This window comes from Neovison vison, chromosome 1, assembly GCF_020171115.1.
Source record: "Neovison vison isolate M4711 chromosome 1, ASM_NN_V1, whole genome shotgun sequence".
In the NCBI taxonomy this organism is placed as follows: domain Eukaryota; kingdom Metazoa; phylum Chordata; class Mammalia; order Carnivora; family Mustelidae; genus Neogale; species Neogale vison.
Genome location: NC_058091.1, coordinates 89,395,503 through 89,413,536, shown reverse-complemented (window position 1 = coordinate 89,413,536; position 18,034 = coordinate 89,395,503). Strand labels below are relative to the sequence as shown.

Here is an 18,034-nt window from a genome sequence, read left to right as displayed (position 1 = left end):
GGTGACTCAGTCAGTTAAGCATCTGCCTTTGGCTCAGGTCATGATCCCAGGGTCCTGGTATTGAGTCCTATATCAGGCTCCCTGCCTCTACCCTACCTACCTGTGCTCTCCCTCTCAAATAAATAAATAAATAAAATATTTAAGAAAAATAATCTCTATGCCCAATGTGGGGGTCGAACCTATAACCCCAAGATCAAGGGTCACATGCTCCACTGATTAAGATAGCCAGGCACCCTTCAAAAACATTTTATTTTTTTAATTTTTTTTATTTTTAAAGATTTTATTTTATTTATTTGACAGAGAGAGATCACAAGCAGGCAAAGAGAGAGAGAGGAGGAAGCAGGCTCCCTGCGGAGCAGAGAGCCCGATGCGGGACTCGATCCCAGGACCCTGAGATCATGACCCGAGCCGAAGGCAGAGGCCCAACCCACTGAGCCACCCAGGCGCCCCAAAAACATTTTAAATAGCTGCAGAGCATTCATCACAGCCCATGATTCTAGTATTAGACATCTGGGCTTTTATTTTTTAATTTTCATTATTTTTTAAAAATTTTTTAAAAATTAAAAAATTTTTTTTTTTAAATTTAAAATTTTTTAAAAAAGTATGTTTTTTATTTGTCAGAGAAAGAGAGTGCGCGTGCACAAGCAGGGGAAGAGGCAGGAAGAGGAAGCAGCAGGCTCCCCACTGAGCAGGGAACCCAGTGTGGGAGTTGATCCCAGAACCCTGGGATCATGACCTGAGCCGAAGGCAGATGCTTCACTGACTGAGCCATCCAGGGGTCCCCAGACATTTGGGTTTTTAAAAAACTTTTTGGTAACTAAAGTGTAGAAGAGTATCTATAGCTCTCTATACTTTGCCTAAGAAAGGAAGGTAAGTAAGAAAACATACACGTATCTGCTCATTTGTGTGAAAATAAATGTAGGATACATCAACTAGAGAGGAATGAGATCGGTGACAACAGAGGTGGCTGAGCACTGGCAGGGAAGGATGGAAGGATGGGAGAAGGGTGCAGTGAGGTGCTCCAGGTACACCCTCTGCAGAGCCCTGACTTTTGGAACCATACTAATGGGTCGTACTTTCAAAGGAAATTAAGTAGGTAAAATCAACAAGGACATCAGGGAAAGACTCCATAATGAAATATGAACAGAAACAAGCAGAACTATACTTCAAATGATTAGCATAACTACTCGAAGGGAGGGGGGAAGCACTAGGCCATGCAACCGTCAAATGCAGTAGTTTGAAAGATTCATTTATTTAGGGGCACCTGGGTGGCTCAGCCAGTTAAGCACCTGCTTTCGGCTCAAGTCATGATCTCAGGGTCCCTGGGATCAAGTCTCACAACCGGCTCCTTACTCAGCGGGGAGCCTGCTTCTCCCTCTGCCTACCGCTCCCCCTCCGTATGCGCTCGCTCTCTCTCTCTCTCTCTGCCTGACAAATAAGTAAATAAAATCTACACATAAAAAAGATTTATTTATTTTAGAGAGAGTGCACATGTGTTGGGGAGAGGGGCAGAGGGAAGGGGAGAGAGACTCTTAAGCAGACTCCAGCTCAACACAGAGCCTAATGTGGGTCTGAGTGCATAACCCTGAGATCACAACCTGAACTGACACCAAGAGTCAGATGCTTAACCAACTGAGCCACCCAGGTACCCCATGAACACAGCATTTTGACTATAGACCTTTAGGCTAAAGACAGAACGGTAAACCGCACTGATGTCCATTAGTAGGTTTGTTTTTCATGGCAGTATGGATTAGCATTTCTGAAACTCTTTTCTGGGATTCCAGGATTGAGCAATTTAGTAAATATATTGTGCAGCTGCCTTTCTCAGTGTTAGAAGAGAGGAAACATGAAAGATGTTTGGAAATGGAAAAGAAGGAGACTTAAATAATGAACACAGCGGTCCTGGATTAGAATCCAAAGTATCAATATAAACTCAATGTTTTAATTTATTTGTTTGTTTATTAAGAGGAGCAGGGAGGGGGAGAGAGAGAGAGAGACTCTTAAGCAAGCTCCATGCCCAGTGCCGATCCCAAAATGGGGCTCCAGCTCATGACCCCGTGATCACAACCCGAGCCAAAATCAAGAGTGGGATACTTAACTAACTCAACCACCCAGGCACCCCTGAACTCACTGTTTTTAATACAGATTGATCTATAAATAGCTACAGATGTTGCGTGTGTGTAAAGATATACAGGTCAGTCGCAATGAACATGTAGTGTTCTAAATACTGTTCTCCACTAGAAGGAATAAGGCACCTTTTTTTTTTAAACAAACAAAAAAAGATTTTATTTATTTGACAGAGATCACAAGCAGGCAGCGAGGCAAGCAGAGAGAGAAAGGGAAGCAGGCTCCCCGCTGAGCAGAGACCACCCCCCTCCACATTGCAGGGCTCAATCCCAGGACCCTGAGATCATGACCTGAGCAGAAGGCAGAGGCTTAACCCAATGAGCCACCCAGGCACCCCAGGAATAAGGCTCCTCAAAGAAATGGCTATTCCAGAGCAGAGATGGGAAAGTAAAAAATGAACATGGAACATTTTGTTTTGCTTGAAATTAAAAAAAGTGCTCAAGACATGATGGAAACATGTCAGAAGGACCAGTAGCCAATCTGGAGGAGTAGCTAATGGCCATCAAAGTAGCAAGCATCGGGGCGCCTGGGTGGCTCAGTGGGTTAAGCCTCTGCCTTCCGCTCAGGTCATGATCTCAGGGTCCTGGGATCGAGCCCCGCATCGGGCTCTCTGCTCGGCGGGGAGCCTGCTTCCTCCTCTCTCTCTGCCTATTTCTCTGTCTACTTGTGATTTCTCTGTCAAATAAAATCTTTAAAAAAAAAAAAAGTAAAAAAAAAAGTAGCAAGGATCAAGATAAGTGACTACAACAATTTACAACTCATTGAATAAAATAAGAATGTATGAGGGGCACCTGGGTGGCTCAGTCAGTTAAATGTCTGCCTTTAGCTCGGGTCCTGATCTCCCTGCTCAGTGGGGAGTCTGCTTCTCCTTCTCCCTTTACTCCTTACCCCTGCTTGTACTCTTTCTCTCTCTCAAATAAATAAATAAACTCTTAAAAAAAAATTTTGTGAATCCATACTGATATAAACAAACACATAAGTAAAAAGGGAAAAGGAAAAGCTTTCTTAGATATAATGCCAACAATTAATGTAGAACAAATGATGGAATTAGACAATCTCAATTTGATGGCTATCATGGTAATAGCTATTTTATAAGGAAGGATTTGGTCAGGAATTATCAATGGAATCTTAATGCAGTGTGTGCAAGTTAGATGAGCAACTGGACACCTGCAGAGTGCTGAAGTATTCCCTTGAAGAAACTTACTAAGAAGCATCAGATACCATCCAAAGCATGTGCTCAAAGTTTACACCACTGGTAATGGGACAAGTCCATATTGTGAGGACATATCACTTCTGTGGCAATGCTACCACAAATATATGACTTGAATCTAATCATGAGGAAATGGCATAGAAACCTGAATTGAGGGGCATTCTACAAAGTAAGTGGCTTGTACTCTTCAAAAATATCAAGGTCAGAGCCGCCTGGGTGGCTCACTGGGTTAAAGCCTCTGCCTTTGGCTCAGGTCATGATCTCTGGGTCCTGGGATCGAGCCTTGCATTGGGCTCTCTGCTCAGCAGGAAGTCTGCTTCCCCAACTCTGTCTGCCTGCCTCTCTGCCTACTTGTGATCTCTCTCTCTGTCAAATAAATAAAACCTTTAAAAAAATATCAAGGTCATAAAAGACAAAGAAAGAGAACCTCTTCTAGATTTAAAGGCATGACAACAAAATTAGGCAGTGATCCTGCATCATAAACACAAAACAATGTAATTTTCCCCCCTTTTGCTGAAAGGGACATTCTTGGGAAAATCGACCAAATCTGGAAAAGGACTGTTGATTAGATGATAATATTGTAACCATGCTAATTTGATTTTGTTAACCGTATAATTTATGGTTCTATGGGAGAATGTCACCATTTTTTGAAAGTACATACTGAAGTCCACAGTATTTAGGGGCAAAGAGGCATCATGCCTGCAATTTACTCTCAAAATTGTGTTTGTGTGTGTGTGTGTGTGTGTGTGTGAGAGAGAGAGAGAGAGAGAGAGTGAGTGAGTGCAGGGGGAGAGGAAGAGAAGGTTAAAATGAATGGTAGCAAAACAGTAACATTTGGGGAATCTTAGTGAAGGGGATATGAAAGTGCTTATACTACTCTTCAGCTTTAACCTTTCTAGAAGTCTGACATTCTTTCATCACACACACACATACACACCTCTGACACCAAAAGTAATGCACTGAATATCCTTGATCATAAATAATCTTTGTTTCCCTAGGAAATATCAATGTACCTGGCACAGAAAGGTTTCTGAATACTTATAAATGCGGAGGAGCAAGGCAGTGGAAAAGGAGGACGAAGGAGGGTCCACCCCAGGGCTGCAGGCAGGGTGCGGAGCCGCAACTATGGGCGGTGCTCAGGAGGAGCCGGAAGCAGAAACGGAAGCGGAAGCAAGAGTTGTTAAAGGATCTGCCTAGGGGGGCAGAAGGTGGGGTGAGAACCAAAGCTGATGACATCTGGGATGCTTTTCTGAGACATGGTCCTTCTGTGGGTTTACCAACTGCCCGAGGTAATTTGGGATCCTTCCCGCCATATGCATCCCTCTGGTGCAGGCCAGTTACCACTGATGAGTCACACTGAGACCTGGAGCCTTTCTGGTTGGCACCCAGGAAGCAGCCCCAACTTCTTCACTCAGTCCGTAGTTACACCACCTAGTGGCTTACTCCGTGATGTAAGTAAATAATCTACACTAAACTCTCATTTTAAATGCCCATATTACATTTCATCAAGTGTCAACGGGCTTTCATTAAGTATTTGCTATTTGCTGTTAGGGACTGCACTAAGTGCTTTATGTGGATTATCTCATTTAATTCTCCAATATCGCCATGAAATGGCACTAGTAAATGTCTATTTCACTGATGAGGAAAATTAAGTCTAGAGAGGTAAGTTAAGGTAAGACGGACTCTGTGTCCTAAAGTTTAGACTTAAATCCATAAGTCTGACTCTAGGGTCCCCACTCCAAATCATAATGCTAGGATGGATAAACATTTTAATTAGGAAGAAAAAATGTAATCAACCATAAGTTGAAACTGGAAGTCAATAAATTGGGAGGTTAGGATTAAAACAACATTCTGTGAAATACACATTCCATTTTTCTGTTCTGTAATCCTCCAAATGTTCCCATGCTAAAGCAAACGTACCTGACAGAAGAGCTGCTGGCTTCCCGCTCCAGGTGTGTTACTGAAGGTGCTGGTAGATTTGGAAGAAGAAACTGGAAGACGATGAGACACGCTGACCGGTACTGGAGTCCTGTTTGTCTGAGTCAGCTGGTCTCCCGTAAAGTTTGATCCTGACACACCCGACTGAACCGCAGACCCAAGACTAGGATGGGCAGTGCTGGAGGAGCTGACAACAGGGAACCGACTGGGTCCTGACATGCTGGTCACCGAGGGCATGGGGGTGAAGCCGGGTCTTCCTTGGGAGACATTGCTCTGCCCAGGTGACAGGTGTAATACAGTTGGTGATGCCTGCTGCAAGGGCATCTGTCCACCAACGATCTGAGGAGAGGCATGATTGACTATCACGGGGCTTCCAGAGGCAGCAAACGTCTGCCCAGACACCAACTGGACGGCAGCATTCTGGTTATTCAGCATCTGCCCAGAATACGGTTGGTTGGTCCTGAGCATGTTGGAAGAGTTTCTGTTCAACATGACATGCTCTGAGGCCACTTGGCCGGAGATGAGCTGAGAAGGTTGAGTCTGAAGCAGTTGCCCATTTATGGTCTGGACGTGGTGTACCGAGTTGGAACTGACGGAAAGGCTTGTGGGTATGAGGAACTGACTTTGGGGCGTGTGAGGCTGGCCCATGGGAGAATGAATAACGATACTACCCCCAGCACTGCTCACTGCCTGTGAGGTGACTGGTTTTCTTGTGTTTTGTTGGTTTACAATGTTCACGGACATGTGCGGACCGACGACGGAGCCCTGGGGTGAGCTGGCAGAGGCAAAAGAGATCCCTTGTTGAACGTGGTGCTGCTGTATTCCCAAATTGTTCACATTGTATGTATTCTGCTGACCCATCTGGATAGGCTTTGGCTGGATATTAATTGGGACTTTATTTGAATTTGGTGCAAGACCCCTCTGTATGATGATGTTATGCACGGGTAAAGATGTCTGAAAGTTTGTGCTGTTAAATGGAACGGTGACAGGCTGTGCTACTGGACTGGAACTGGAGTTCCCAAACAACGAGTTGCCGTTAGGAGTCTGTCTGTGGACCAGGAGCCCTCCACTCACGTTTGACGGGGCTTGCTGCCCGCTGCCTTTCAATATGATTTGAGATCCATCTAGGTTATTAATAGTCATCATGGAAGGCTGATTACCAAATGACCCAATTAGCTGTATTTGACCAGAGCCACTAATCTGGCTGCTGTTAGATAGATGCTGGCTGGGAACACTGATGCCCACGTGTTGCATAAAGCCATGTTGTACACCCACCGTATTGCTTGCAAACGATGCTCCGACAGGCACGTGAGTCACCCCTATAGGCTGCAGCGTCTGACCTGAGTAATTCGAAACATTAGAAGCCTGAGTAAAGGATGCTGATGAAGAAGGATGAAGCTGAGCTTGTGCAAACTGTTGGCTTGAACCTATACTGGCATCCAAATATGCCTCTTCGGCCAATGTCTGTTCAGTGATATTGGCCTCTTGCAAGGATTTCTGAAGAATGTCGAAAGGTTGGTCCTCACTGAGATCGGGAAGAGGAGAAGACTCAAGTTCATCTTCCAGAAACTGAAGGCTACTTGAGAGTGGCAGTCCATCACTGGGCCCTTCTCCAAGCTGGTTGCTTACAGCTTTGAGGGATGACTTAGGATCAGCATTCTAAAAGGAAAAGCAGTGTGTTACCTGGCATTTCGAAACTTGGAAAGATATTAAAAAAACAATAATAATAAAAAGAGCCTCACTTTTTAACAGGATAAAGCCTAACAGTCTGCTTTTCAGGCACGAACTCTCTAAAGTGCTTAGCTTATTCTGATGTTCTCTTTCCTTAGTAACATCTAATATTGTTTGTGTTAAGTGTACCCATTCAGTGCTCTGGTAAATTATTTTCTAGAAAGTAGATAAGTAACAGGAATATACTGATGACTACCTGGAGTTCAGCTTCATTTTTTGTGATATTGGGACACACTTGATTTTTCAGGATTGCCCCCAGTCCAGGGCTTGAGTGAGACTCAGCCCAGGGTGTGTGTGTATCCAGGAGATGGCCATGTCTAGTCCTCTGTACGACGGGAGTCCAAGTGAGTTTTGGGCATTCTGGGTATTGTTCTGTTAGAGGTTCAGAAGGTAGCCCAGAGTTAGCCCTATCTTTCAAGGCTTCTCAGACCCACCTCCCATGTTCTAACCCCTAACACAGCAAGCAAGACCAGTCCAGACAAAAACAAGCTTCCCACATAAAATGAATAAATGCTTGTTTGATTTCTTAGAAAGAATCAGCCTATTATGATGCTTTCAAGACTACTTTCAGTGTCCTATTTACAAGTAAGAGTCCATCAACAGTTTATTGAGCACCCACTTGTGTGTTAGTCTCTGTCCTCAAGGAGTCCTTAGGAATGGGCATTCTAGCTAGAGACAACACAGCCATATGAAGAAAACTGAAAATGATCACAAGTAGACAGAGAGACAGGCAGAGGGAGAGGGAGAAGCAGGTTCCCTGCCGAGCAGAGAGCCCGATGTGGGGCTCAATCCCAGGACCCTGGGATCATGACCTGAGCCAAAGTCAGCTGTCCAACCAACTGAGCCACCCACGTGCCCCAAAATATTTCTACTAAAAAAAAATTCCTACTATACCTTATATCATGATGGAATAGAAATGCCCAATAAATACATACCAAATGAAACAGTCTGAAGAGTTAAATTAATATTCACATGGAAGAGGGAAGGTTGGTAAATAAAAATCATTAATGTTGAGGGGTAGGCTAACTATCTACTTTATGGGCTTAATGGCATCACATGAAGTTATTACTCATTCAGAATGAACTTCAGAAATGCTCCTGGTTTGCAAGCCAAATGCTCCTGGTTTGCAAACCTTATGGGAGATCGGTATTGTGACTTTAAAACTGCCCCTAGCACGTGGAGGTGTCTTGCGTGATATGATCTGACCTAACTCACACACACTCAAATACTTGAAAGAAAGGTGCACTCCCAAGGACTTTCCAAATACTATTCCATGTTATAGATGAAGAAAATAAAAGTCCCTGCTGATAAGTTAACATTTATTGAGCACTGTACCAAGTAATTTCCACAGACTAGTTAATTAATGTTAACCAACCTAGTAAGTAGTTCTATTATTCTCCTGTTTTCATAAATAAGGAAACTGAACCTTACAGAGATGTAGTGCTAGATCCAAGGTTAGTTACATGGCGAGTAAGTATTAGAGTGAGGATTCAAACCTGGGCAGTCTGACTCTGGGTTATGACAGAAGTAGGCACTTGAAAAGATGAAAGCAACATAGGCGTAACCACAGTTATTTGGATGTAGTCTGCAAGCAGGACTTCCCTATCCCCCAGAGGTCAGGTTTCTTGTCTAGATGCTCCTAGAGCTTGAGAATATGGGATCCAGAATGGGTGACCTGAGGGAGAGTCCTAGCTCTGCGACGTCTGGCTGTAAACTTCTGAGTAAGTACTAACCTCTCTGTGCTTTAGTTTCCTCATGTATAAAATACAGGTCATAAGAGAACTTACTTTACAGAGGTACTGTGTGGATTAATGTGCTTAATCATGCTAAACTCTTGGTGCCAAGAACATGATACGCTCAGTAAGTTTTAGTTATTACCTTTTTCTTACTTAAGATGGAAATGTTTAGTAAGTAGCTACAATTAAGAATAATTTCTTTAAAGCTTTGTGATAAGGTCTAAAACATTCTAGTATGACTGTCTTAGGTTATCACATTTTAGAGTCATTTTAGAAAGACAGTTGAAAGCTCGGGAAAATGGCAAAGTAAATCTCATATAGCTTATCTGAATCAACGAAGTTAGAAGGAGACCACGTCAACACCATTCAGCAGGTCCTCCCTCCGTGTCAATTATAAGAGACAAGGTAATAACTTTCATCAGGCTCCAAAGGCAAAGAAAGCCTTGGTTCACAAGCCATCAATGAGACAGAAACACTTTACCACTGGATTCAGTTTCTAATACTCACACTGGAGTTGGCGAAAATTGAATTTGAATTGGCTGCAGAATATCCTGCATTAGTCAAGTCATCATTGCTCTGCAAAGGTACAAATTTGATAAAGTGATTACTTTAATTGTAAAGAAGTCCCAAAATTTATATCTGCGACATTCTAAGTATTACTTACAGATTTATTACTAGGTCCATGTAGAAAATAGTTCAGTGCTTGTGGGTCTCTGGAAAACAGCAAAAAGAAAGGAAAACAGCAAATAAATATGTGACATATATTTGGGGTTCATTTTCACTAGGGTAAAAAGAAAATGACATATTGGCCTGAGTAACATTCTCTCCCTATTTTTAAACAATTTTATTAATAGTTTTTTGTTTTATTATTGATTAAAAAAAAAGATTTTATTTAATTATTTGACAGAGAGATAGAGAGAGAGCACAAGCAAGCAGGCAGAGGGAGAGAGAGAAGCAGGCTCTCTGCTGAGGAGGGAGCCTGATGCGGGGCTTGATCCCAGGACCCTGGAATCATGACCTGAGCTGAAGGCAGCCGCCCAACCAACTGAGCCACCCAGGCGCCCCTTATTATTGATTTCTTGATGTTGTTCCATTTCCTATTATCATTCATATCTGCCTGCTGGGATTTGTTAGAGGGTAAATTTAATAAAGGATGGCCCAATTATGAAACCTAGAGTATCCAAATATTTTGTCTTTTTATTTGCTAACCAGTATTCTATGTTGATTTTCATTTTAAAAGCCCACCCAGGTTTTTTTTTTTTTTTTTAATTTTAAATAATCTCTACTCCCAACATGGGGATTGAACTCAAGACCCCGTGATCGAGAGTCACATGCTCCACTGACTGAGCCAGCCAGGCACCCCAAAAACCCACCCAGTTTTTAATATGCTTATTAGGTTGCTTTAGTACAGTGAACCTCACACATTTGATTTACCCTGATTTTGGAACGAGTGTCTTACCCGATAAGATCAAGGAGACACGAGTCATCATCATCATCCATGACAACTGTAAGAAAAGGAGTAACGTGCTGGTTAGCCAAGCAGATTAAAGCCAATAGCATCAGTACAACATAAAAATATACTCTTTACTTTCCTAGGTAAAGTAACTGTGTAATTTGTGTACTTTTTTTCTCTAATTGCTTGTCTTTAATAGCATTTTTAAAATTTTGTGGTCTTTAAGACACTGAATATTCAATTTAAGTTGTTCTTATTGAACACAAATCCTTAACTTACAAGTCAAGAAGGAATCTAGATAAATCCAAGATAATTGGCAGCAACCCTTCCCACACAGATTCCCAAAGGGACTGTAAACCAGGAACAGCAACTTCCTCAAAATCTACCATGAAAATGGGGGAGAAATAGTATTTTTGTTTTAGAAAAAAAAATCTCATGTATTCAGAGGCCTTGTGCGTTTTATGACTGACTGTTTCCAAACATGGTGAGCAATCTGGATTTCTTGCCATATTTTGGCTCTCTTTACAAAAACAGAAAAAGCCAGTTCTCCCTACTTTTGGAGACAGAGGAGACACCACAGCCCCAAGCAGTCCTGCCTCAGGCTTGGCCCCAGAGGTCCCATGTTTCCCCCCGGGTAGCAGCACCGCCAACTGTTTGATTCCAAACAATCTATATGCCATCGGTAGAATCTTTAAAGTAGAAAATCTCAACCCCCAACACCCCCAACTCCGAGCTCCAAGCTCCTTCTCTCCCCAGCCGCCGACAGCATCAAGTTCAGCCAGCGCGATTACTGTGCTCTGGCTGAAACAGTAACAACTGGACAAGTTCCAAGAGCAATTCTCCCCCTTTCTCCTCCCTCCCCCGAGATCCGGTAAACTTACACTAGTGATCCGACACCTGGCAACACTGCTTCGCACCCATTTCGAGCCATGCGTGGAATAATTTACATCACGGAATGCCGGGGCCAAGAGTTCTGGAGCAGTTGGAAAGGGCAGTTGTGAACGGCAGTTGGACGGAGGAATGAAATCCTGAAGAGATGCCCAGAAGAGGGACACGCCCGAGGAAGGCAGAAGGGATAATTTCTACTCAATGTTTTTTCTTGGTTAAAACCAAGATCTCCTCTCCAGTTCCCCCAAACTTCCCATCCTATCAGTCACAAGGTCAAACAAGTATAAAACTGGCTCCTGCCACATGGAAGGAAACTTGCTTCCTCCAGGAAGGGTCTGGAAGGGGTAAGTATCCCCCAATGTAAGACCTTCCTGTTGGGGGGAGGGAGATGAATTCGTTCAGCTGCCAAATGGCCTGGGTGATCAGAAGTGGAACTCTGGTGCATGACCAGCGAGACAGGAGGAAGAAGAGGGGAAAGCTGATCCAAGGGTAACCTGCAGCCTAAAGCTGTGAAAGCAGGCCAGGTGAAATCCACTTGAGGACTCAGGAGTTACAAAGGACACATGCTAGCACGACTGTACTTCTGAGGATTGAAAATGTCACAGGAAGGAAAAGCAAGGAAACTTATCATTAAATAGATACACGGAAATCTGTAGGAAGGGCTTCTCTTAAATCCTGATACTGAATATGGCAGAACTGCATCAGCCACAGCTCATTACTGTGCCACAAGCTTGTCTTCCAGGTATCACAATCACATGGAATAAATTGGGCAATTTTGATGTATCATTAAGTCTTTAAAGTGGATATTCTTTCTTTGACACGACTTTTTAAATGGAGTTCCACTATATCCTTTGTAAATTATTTTTTATAGTGTTTAACAGCTTCTGGAACAAACTTAGGAGAACACTGTAAGTGAAAACTAGCCTGTACCCAAACCACCTTTCCCAACTATCCCCGCTTCCCTTTCTATTTTATATCTGTAAGAGTGTCTCTAGCAGAGGAGACACCCAAGGGTTAACTCGTTGAGAAAGGAAGTTAGCACCAGTCACCTCTACCAAGGCGTCACCTCCACTGGGACTTTCAAGCCCAGAAAACACTGGCCGATGTTCGAAGTGGCAAGCTATTCCTTGAGTAGCACAATTATAACATGGGAATAATTTTATAATACAGGATGAAATAAACAGCCATTGAGGACCCTCCCCTATCAAACCCAACGGACTGCTAAAAAGGTTGATAGAACGCTCCCCGGGGATATCTGTCCCAGTCAGTGGCATATGCCTACCAGACAGGCCTCTGACTCTGGCCCCCTTTGGGTAGAATTCCAGGAGCCTTTATAGTCAGGGGTACCCTGGGAATTCTACTTTTTAAAGGGCCATACTCTTCTGACTTTAAAACAGTTTCAAAGAGATGACTCCCATTCCTATATCCCCAGCTCTACATACGGCCAAAACACAATCATCCTCCACCTAACTCAGCAGGTCTTTTCCCCAGGAGGACACACGGTCCACCAAAGTCAATTCCCCAAAGCAGAGGTGTAGAAATTAACAATTCGGAAGTGGGAAGACAACCTGAGGATCAGAAACTGACTTCAAAAATGAAGAGTTTAGTTCTCTTTGGAAAGGTTCTCCCTTTCCTTCCTGACTCTTCTCTCCTGAAAGTAACAACCCTGGAATCACTAAGTGGCCTCTGGCCACAAGTGAAGTTTATAACATGGGAAAGAGGAGGCTCCCTCTTAGGGAAAACCTCTAGATCAATGGTTAAAAACTACTACTTAGGGTGCCTGGGTGGCTCAGTGGGTTAAGCCGCTGCCTTCGGCTCAGGTCATGATCTCAGGGTCCTGGGATCGAGTCCCGCATCGGGCTCTCTGCTCAGCAGGGAGCTGCTTCCTCCTCTCTCTCTCTCTGCCTGCCTCTCTGCCTACCTGTGATCTCTCTCTGTCAAATAAATAAATAAAATCTTTAAAAAAAAAAAAAAAACAAAAAAAAAAACAAAAAAAAACTACTACTTAGCCCAGCACACACTCAGTAACAGCAGCTCACAACAGGAGGATTTGTCAGAGGGAAGGAGACTATAGTTCTTAAAGAATCCTGACAAGCATCACAAGAGGTCAGAAATCACTACCCCAGACACCTGATTACCACTCCTTTTTTTTTTTTTTTTTTTTAAAGTAGGCTCTATGCCCAACATGGGGCATGAACTCATGACTCTGAGATCAAGACATGAGCCAAGATCAAGAGTTGGACGCTTAACCAACTGAGTCACTCTGATGCCCTCTGATTACCACTCCTAAAAAAAACCCTGAAGCTACTATTAAAATTGTCCTTATGCAAGTCAACACTTTGAATAATAGCTTCTAATCAAGAGGACACAGCACAAAAGTGACATTTTAAATCAGTTTTTAAAGTTTTAAATCAGTGGGGGAAAGATGTTAGCTGTATGGAGAAAAGATGGTGGATCTATACTTTACTAAAAAAATCCAATACTTCCAATTCATATCACAAAGGGCATTTCTTCCTAAATACATAAAGAGCTCCCATAACCAAGAAAAATAGTTAACCCTGCAGAAAATAAAAGAGCATGAACAGTCAGTTCATTAAAAAAGGAAAGCAGCCCTGGGGCACCTGGGTGGTTCAGTGGGTTAGAGCCTCTGCTTCTGGCTCAGGTCATGATTTCAGGGTCCTGGGATTGAGCCCTGCATTGGGCTCTCTGCTCAGCAGGGAGCCTGCTTCCTCTTCTCTCCCTGCCTGCCTCTCTGCCTACTTGTGATCTCTGTCTGTCAAATAAATAAATAAAATCTTAAAAAAAAAAAAAAAGGAAAGCAGCCCTTAAACATATAAAAAGAATCAACCTCACTTTGAATAAGAGAAATAGAAATTTAAAATTTCAGTGAGATCTTAGTATTTATCAGACTGGCAAAGATAAGGTTTTTTGGACTATGCCGATCTCTAAGTGGGGAAATGGGAACTTTTATACCTTGCTATCGAGAGTGTAAACTCTATAACATCTGGGGAGGCCAATTTAGCAGTATCTTTCAAAGTTTTAGTGCACAAATCACTCTACTTAGTGAATATTTCCAGGTACTTGTCCTACAGATACTCTTGCACATGTATGAAAACATATGAGAGTATCTAGGGCAGCACTACTGCTTTTAGCGAAAGACTGTAAAAAACCTAGATGTCATGGGTACAGGGTTTCTTTTAGGGACTAAATCACTGAACTGTACACTTTAAAAGGTTGAATTTATGGTATATAAATTGTAATGTGATTTAAAATATTAAGAAAAAACCCAGATGTCCTTAATGAGAGAATTACATTAAATCAGTTTGGTTTACACACATAATGGAATACTACCTAGCCATTAAAAACAATGGAAAAGCTTCATACAAACTGACTTCGAAAGATACATGGTCAAAGCAAAAAGGTACAGGAGCGCCTGGGTGGCTCAGTCAGTTAAGCGTCTGCCTTCCCCTTAGGTCATAATGCCAGGGTCCTAGGATCAAGTGCTGCATCGGGCTCCCTGCTCAGTGGAGAGGCTGCTGCTCCCTCTCCCTCTGTGTCTCCTCCCCATTTGTGTTCTCTCTCTCAAAACAAAACACACACACAAAAGAACCTTTAAAAAAATAAAAATAAAGTTAAAAAAAGGAAAAAGGTACAGAAGAGTGTGTATACTACAGTATGTTCCATCTTTCCTCTATCTTCTTGAACTTAAGAAAAATAGCAATAAATTTTTAATATCCTTCTCAACCAATTCTATCATTTGTATCATGTTTGGGTCTGTTTTATTGATTTTTTTTTTATCTTCATTACTGGTGGTATTTCCCTGGTGCTTTGCATACCTGATAAATTTTTATTGGATGCCAGACATTGTTAATTTTATATTATTGAGTACTGGATATTTCTGTATCCCTATGGATACTTTATAATTTTGTCTAGGACACAATTAAGTTACTTTTTTTTTTTTTAAAGATTTATGTGTTTATTTTAGAGAGAGACAGAGTTGGGGGAGGGGCAGAGGGAGTAGGAGAGAGAGAATCCCAAGCAGACTCCACACCCAGTGCAGAGCCTGACGTGGGCTCGATACCCTGACCCTGAGATCATGACCTGAGCCGACACCAAGAGTTGGATGCTTAACCCACTGAGCCACCCAGGTGACTCAATTAAGTTACTTATAAATCATCTGATCCTCTTGAGGCTTGCTTTCAAGTTTTGTCAATCTTTAGGGGAATTCTGCCCTATCCTGAGGCAATACTCTTCATCTGTTGAGGACATCACTTGATGTCTCAGGAATTACAAGGATTTTTGCACTCCCACAGGTAGGAACACAAACCATTTTCAGCCCTGGATAAATACTGTTTGATAAACAAATCAAACTTCTTTAAGGGGCGCCTGGGTAGCTCAGTTGGCTGGGTGTCTGCCTTCGGCTTGGACTGTGGTCTTGGGGTTCTGGGCTGCCAAGACTCACATGGGCCTCCCTGCTCCCTGCTCAGTGGGTAGTCCGCTTCTCCCTCTGGCTCTGTCCTTCCCTGACCCCCCTCTCTTCCCTTCTCTTTCTCTGAAATAAACCGGTGAAGTCTTTAAAAAACAAAACAAAACTCTTTAAGATAAATTCCAACAGAGTGATGATAACCTTAGGTTTATTGACCCTAGAAGCATTAACCATACAAAGCAATGTTTCTCAAACTCAGGTCTGAGAATATAATCTTGGGTGTTCCGAGTTCCCAAGTTTGAGAAACATTAACAGATTCTCGAGTCATCCAGAAATACACACACTGAAAAACTTGAGGCCTCATAAAAATTGTGCTCCGAGTGTTGTTCCCTTTAATCCTTTTGGGTGGTTCTCTCCCAGGAGTTGGGTCTCTCCCCCACACCCCATGTACTGACCAGTCATCAGCTAAGGACTCAGGGGTTTTCTCCCTGGGCAGTGCTCTCCTCTCCAGTATTCTGCCATGTGTTTTAGCCATTTTCACCTACCAACCACATCAGCTTAACCCTGGAAGATGATCAGACTCCATCTGGCATCCCATCCCCTATGCTGTGGTCTGGCAACTCTCCCCAGACAGTATTATAAATAGGGCTCACCTCATCCATTTGCCATTTCTCAGGAGTCCCTGTCCATGCTTCCTGATTTCCCATGCCTCAAAGCCACTGTTTAATATGTTTTATCCTATTTTTAACCTTTTTTTTTTTTTTTTTAATGCAGGAAGGTAAATCCAGTCCCTATTCCTTCATCTTGGCTCTACAGTCATATTTAAGATTTTGAAAAAAAAGCACTTTAGGCCGTAACAGCAGTTTATATGAGTTAATTGGCATGAATTACAGGATCAAGAGTATACTGAAAGGGGGGGAAAACAGAGGACAGTAAATCGTACAGTTTTATCCCATACCTCCTTTTGTTTTCTACCCTGAAGAATGGCTTAGGGAAAGAGGAAAGCTACTTCTTTAATTCCAATCTTTACTAAAGTTGGTCAGTGGATGAAAACAGTATTCATTACTCATTTAGTAAACATTTAGCCCCTATTCTGTGCCAGGTACTGTGTTAAGGCTGAGAATGTCAAATGAGCATGACATAAAATGTAATAATAAATGTAAACACACTTAATATTTTTGTAGGGCTGCAAAAGCAATGCTGAAAAGTAAATTATCATGTTTTAGCGAATGATTTTCCAAGACTGTCATGATCAAAGAGCTATGCCATAGAATAGCCAGTTACCAGGGCAAGTAACTGTCAACTAAGATATAAAGTATTCTCACCTTACTCCTTTTTCTCTATCGTAATTGTAACGGGCTCTTAAATTTTAAAATTGCAAGACAGTGTGAAACCTTCTGGCATGGTTCCTGACTTTAAGTCACTCACTTTCTTCTGGAAGGGAGACATTCAATAGTTTATTACAATGTAAGGTGAAAAGTGCTAAGAATTTTTGGCAGGGGTTTTCAAGATTCTTTAGGTAAAGCCCCTGGGCTTTTTTTTTTTTTTTTTGGTGAAATAATAGAACATTTTACTGGGAGAAGAAACCATGATGGTATTTTCACAATTTCACCCATTTGCAATCAGAAGAAGCAGTCAAACTTAACATGATGGGCTCTGAGTTTTTCAGTTATTATTCAACAAAGAGCGTCTTGCATTTTGTTACTGGCTATAGACTTCTAGCAAGAAACGAAGAGAAGGTAGAAAGGACTAAGAAATATTATTAGACGAAAAACTTGAGAATTAGAAAATTCTTCCATCAGATGATCATTAATGTAGGCGATACTGGGCCTTGCTTCAACTCATGAAATACAGAATTTGAAGGCTTGAAAGCTGCTTTAGTTCCTACTTAGAATAAGGTACGGCAGAAATAAACCTCACATAATAAGCAATCTAGCTGGCTACACAATGTGCTATACCATGGGGAGAAGAGGGGCCAACTTCAGGGCATCAGGGCCAAGTCTGGCAAGGCTTACAGAGGCTGGGGACACGTGGGGGAGAACACTGAATTTGGAAGTCAAAGGACTTGTTTTAGATATCTGACAATGACTACTGTGTGATTACCAACAAGCTCCAGTCTCTCGGGGAGCATCTTTTCATCCCCAAATGAAGTTAATAGCCATCACTACGATTTGTTAAATTTTGTTCCCTGGAGACCTAGCATTCTCCAAGGTGTCCAGGAGCTTTCTTGAAGGCCTAAACTGGTTGTAGAGACACTCTGATACTCTCACTTCTCCCCTTCATCTGAGCAACTCAATTCTTATTCAACTAGGATAAAAAAGTTTGAAAACCATTTAACTTATCCCACCCCCAGAATGCAAAGGTTTGCTGTGTGTTGTGAAAGAATGATCATCACGAGTGGTCAATCTGAAAATGAAAGGACCCATAGATACCAAGTGCATTAATGATTATTTCAGCAAGTGACAGAATAGTGATAAATATAGTCTGAAAAATGTATCAAACTTTTTGGGACACCTGGGTGGTTC

At 42.3% G+C, this 18,034-nt stretch overlaps 1 protein-coding gene across 1 annotated transcript in view; it reads right to left on the bottom strand.

The window, feature by feature from the left end:
* The window catches only part of BICRAL (BICRA like chromatin remodeling complex associated protein), a 40,141-nt gene extending 28,950 nt beyond the window's left edge, over positions 1-11,191 (bottom strand). Inside the window, exons 1-5 of the mRNA XM_044250976.1 lie at positions 11,077-11,191; positions 10,202-10,247; positions 9,407-9,455; positions 9,250-9,318; positions 5,258-6,934 (exon numbers count right to left, since the gene is read on the bottom strand). Coding sequence (XP_044106911.1) covers positions 5,258-6,934; positions 9,250-9,318; positions 9,407-9,455; positions 10,202-10,242 — 1,836 coding nt within the window. The 5' untranslated portion in view covers positions 10,243-10,247; positions 11,077-11,191. The remainder of the gene's footprint in view (positions 1-5,257; positions 6,935-9,249; positions 9,319-9,406; positions 9,456-10,201; positions 10,248-11,076) is intronic.
* Positions 11,192-18,034: the final 6,843 nt, after the last annotated feature.